Source organism: Austrofundulus limnaeus, unplaced genomic scaffold (assembly GCF_001266775.1).
Source record: "Austrofundulus limnaeus strain Quisiro unplaced genomic scaffold, Austrofundulus_limnaeus-1.0 Scaffold177, whole genome shotgun sequence".
NCBI classification, from domain to species: Eukaryota; Metazoa; Chordata; class Actinopteri; order Cyprinodontiformes; family Rivulidae; genus Austrofundulus; species Austrofundulus limnaeus.
In genome coordinates, this window is record NW_013952579.1 from 357,892 (window position 1) to 362,569 (window position 4,678).

The following is a 4,678-nucleotide window of genomic DNA, read 5'->3' on the forward strand; positions in this document are numbered from 1 at the left end:
GAATAGCCAATTGTCAACATAATTTTAGAGTGTAATTTATTTTCAACTCAAAATTTCTTCAAACTAACAAAATTTAAAGTTATTAGAGAGGAAACCCCGTCTGCACAACAGCAGACTGACTGCTCGTAAAATATACGACAGGTCTGGACCACTCGTGAATTTTGTTCGTATCTGAAAAAAATCTTAGAATACGAAAACATTGGTGAATGCCACAAATTCCCCTAAATCACTCGTACGCACAACTTAAGAACAAATCTGTGCGTACGAACGGTTCTTGCATGAGGCCCAATGAACCCACAGTGTGAGCATGATCACAACTCAGATCTCCACTGGATGTTCTGACATCTTGAAGAGAATGACAGAGGAAATGAGAACTGAGACGGGAAAGATGATGATCAGAATATAAAGTAATGTTTCCACGTTTCATGCTTTTATAAATATGAGATTTCCCTTTTTTATCTTAGAAAATACATCAAAACAAACAGAATATATACTGAGCTGTAAACATTATGAAGTGCTGCAGTGTTTTATATGATCAGTTTATATTTGGGAGATAAAGCTTGTGTGTGCATTGATGCTGATGGCAGCGTGCAGCTTTACGCTGATGTACAGCCACTAATCTGTGTCATATCTGTCCCACGGTCGACACACTGATCTGACACATCTACTCTTTGAAGTCCGGACTGGATGTATGCTGTCAAGTTTTGATCGAGCTAGACGGAGGAGAAGAGATGAAAAAGAATGCGATATAAGAAAGAAGAGAGAGGAGAAAAACAAACAAACACTAGATACTAAACATCAAAATAAAATTGGTACTAAAAAAAGAGAAAAACTGCACACTCAATCCTGTGGGGACGCAGCGTATAGATTTAACCTTTAGCAGATAATCTGGGTTCAGTTTAGAAAGAGTGAGCTCGTTCTAACCCACACGATGGAACATGATAGCTCTTTATTGATTGTCTGAGAGCAGAACATGTTTACACACAGTCCCATCGGACTGACAGAGTTTAAATTGGATGAATGGGAAGAAAAATGTAACCTGTGAGTCATATTTGACTCATAGACACATTCAGTGTTAATAGGATTAAGATTAACAAATGATTTTTTTATTCAGGGCATTTTTTAAGACTAGCAGGACGTTTCATCAGGTCAAAAATATATTAAATAAAGTTAAATGCCCTGGAAACAGCACTTATGCAAATTAAAACACGTAAAATGTCATCCTCAAAAATGAGCATACAGTGTATAAAATATCACAGTTACTGAGTTATTTCTGCATTAATCAAGTCTTATTATTACAGTAGGAGCTGCAGTCAGAATAGTACAGAATATTTTTAAAGGGGACCTATTATGCAAAATTCACTTTTTAAAGTTTTTTTACTCAACTTTGGGTATGTACTTCTTAAAAAAACAGTCCTAGGACCAAAAAATGCACCCAGGGGCATATTTACGGCAAGTAAATGTATTTTTAATGTATATTAACGAGAAGTTTTATACTTCCGTCATTTTGTGATGTCACAAGCCGTACGACAACCCACCGGAACCTGCGTTCTGCCCCTCATCTAGCACCCCCCGGGTGAGACTCAACCTCCTCAGTATAAAAAGCCGTCACGGTCGTTGTTGTTGTGCAATGCGCAGCTCATTTCACAACAAGCCTCAAATAGGGTAATGGGTAGAGTGCTGGACCAGAGAGTGGGAGACCAGGATTCAAGACTGGCACGGACATTATATAATTATTTATTTATTTTCATTCGTTATGAACACGTTTTCTCATGTACCTCTATTGTTTAGCTTATTAAAGCCTTGTTAAAGCCTATTTGTTCGAGTTTCTGAGGTATTTTGACCGYTGCTGCTCCCTGCTCTGGTAACAGCATGCAGAGTGAGTGCAGAGCAGAGGAGGGAGAGAAAAAAAAGCTGCCATTTGRTCCGGCCCCCAGAACAATACCAGAGAACATTTAGTTTTTTTTTCATATATGTGTATTTATATTTGTTTATAAAGCTGGACTTTTGCAATAAAATGTTCCTGAGTTATGAACTATTTTCATTATTAACTATTATTAGTTAGTAACCATTTAATACATACACGCACATAACGTGACATTCTGTTCCACCCTTCTGCGGTCTGTGCCCCTATCTGGCAACCCCCAGAAAAAAATCCTAAACCCGCCCCTCTCGAAGAGAGAACGGAGTAATGGCGAAAAGATTAGGTAAGAGAAAAATTGATTCAGAATGCAGGGCATTTAAGCTGCAGTGGACAAACGATTATTTTTTTGTTCATCTGTCAAGAGGCGGTGGCGTTATTCAGAGAATACAATCTGCGGCGACACTATGAATCCCGTCACAAAGACAACTATGATAGCTTGCAAGGCTAAATGCGAGCAAACAAACTCTCAAAGCTAAAAAGTGGACTGTTAGCTCAGCAGAATACATGAAGAACCCAGAGAGGGTTATTTGATTGTGCTTTCTGGAAAACAATAAATTTTTACATTTAGGCACTCCTGCAATAGTCACACTTTTTCTGTTACAAACTGACTCCGGCCCCCCACCAGAGAAGGGAAAAGCTATGTGGCCCTTACAGGAAAAAGTTTGGGGACCACTGCTTTAAAGCCAGCACTGACCATCAGCTAAATCTCCTTTAATGCATGTTGATTATTTTACCTGCCAAATTACAACGTCCCACCACTATGTGGAGCTGTACAGGGTAGCCGGCCATGTAAGTTAGCTGCACTTTTGTCGGCTACTTTTGCTGCAGCCTAGTTGTACTGTGAAAYGGTAACTTCACACTAACAAGTCATCAAATTAAACTGAGTGGTGTCAGAAAGTGGGGGAGTTCAGAATTCAAGATGGCTTCTACTCACTACAACTCATCAGTGAGTAAAGCTCTTTTATTTTCATTTTTACTAGTATTCCTGTAGCATTTATTCCATGTTTAGTCATTATGCACATAGTATTTTTCATTATTTATAAGAAGACATGTTGAAATGCTGTTCCTATGCAGTGGCGCTCAGCTGTAGCAATGAAACGAGGAACGTAATGTTTTGTGTTTAGTCAAAGTTAAACATGAAATATTAAAGTTAACCACAACTGATCCTCTGAGGGCCAACATGATGCTCATGTGACCCTTGGTGAAAATGGGTTTGGCACCCCTGATCTAGCTGATCACAAATGGGTGCCTGTGTTACTTGAATGACTTACAGTACTAAGAATATTCTTGTCTTATTATTATTGTATTATTCATAGGACACAGCAGACACCACCACTGCCATAATAGATTTCAACTGGTGTATAGATTTTTTTAAATGTTAAATCTATACTTGTATATTTATTATTATATTATTTTGCACTGTTATCCTTGCTGTCACTTTTGCTGCTTGCGTGATGCTGCTGGAACACTAATTTCCCTGAAGGAATTGTCCCAAGGGATCAATAAAGTTATATCTGATCTAATCTATTGACTCATTTAACCAGCTGGGATGCAGGAAAACAGCACGTACCTTTAGGTGACAGGGAGGTTTTAGAAAAGTTTAAATGCTTGAGCCCCATACGAAGTTTGGCAAACTGAGCACCTAGTGAGGAGACACCTGCAGAAAGAAAAAAAAACTTTAACCATTAGCTTTATTTCATGATGCTGCAGTTTGTTTTTAAATACAAAACCCATTTGCAGCAAGATGGTGACCTCAATGAATATTAATTTTAATGTTTTCTATAAGCAGAGAATTAGACCACAAAGCTATAATAAACTYTGCTTTTTAATCTTAACTGCCAATTATAGTTACCAAAATAATTTTACTGCATTCTCTTGTGTCAGCTGAGAAAAAAAGCCAATTCTTGTTTATTTTACACGTGCAACGCAGAGATTAATCAGTCCAAAATAACAAATAGTTGAAACAAAATAAACTTTTTTTTTAAAACTAATAAAACAAATGTTTGCTAATTGAGGAATTTCCTGTTTAACTCAAAAATATCCAACAGATTCTTCAGCCGTTTCACACAGAGATCAAACGAAAAAAATTAAGTTTATAGAAATCTGTTTCAGAACAATGATGATTTATATTTAGCGGCACTCACRCTGCTTTGTTTTGTCGCGGAAAGAAAGAAGATCTTAGAATAAGGACGAAGAAATATTAAAATTGTTGGTAAGTTTGTACCTTAAACATTTTATAACATAAGAATTTAAYTATGCAGATTTAAGAATAAAGAAGCAGAATTCAGGCTTTATTTATTCTTGCCTTATATGTAAATCTGTTAAATCCTAAATGTCTGCGTTTTACATTTGTTTAAAAAGTTTAAATGTCTTCTTATCACTAACTGAATACACTTCCTGCTTCGGTTTGAGGTCATTTTATTCTAGGAAAGCAAATTTTTTAAAAAAATGTACAGGAATAAATATCCCACTGAACGGCATGACATTTATAAGTATTTTCAGTCTCATACACATAAAGAGAATAACAGATCTAATCAGTAAATACAGTAAAGATGTGTTTTAGAGAACTAAGAGCTGAATTCATCAGAGAAGATGGAAACATTTACTGTACCTCTGTCCTCCAGAGGATTGTTGGAGACATTAATGGTAATGAGTCCTGAGCTCGGGTTGTGGGCCAGGGCGGCAGCCAGCTTCTGTGCAAACTCACTGTACCATGTCAAAAAAAAGAAAAATAAAAAGTCCATTATATATATA

General features: G+C 36.8%; 1 protein-coding gene across 1 annotated transcript in view; it reads right to left on the reverse strand.

Annotated features, from left to right (window-relative positions):
* LOC106524124 (leucine-rich repeat-containing protein 16A) overlaps positions 1 to 4,678 on the reverse strand; it is a gene marked incomplete in the record, with an annotated part of 107,406 nt that overhangs the window by 29,369 nt on the left and 73,359 nt on the right. The window contains 2 exon segments of the mRNA XM_014017798.1: positions 3,495 to 3,581; positions 4,536 to 4,630. Of these exon segments, the coding sequence (XP_013873252.1) occupies positions 3,495 to 3,581; positions 4,536 to 4,630 (182 nt within the window).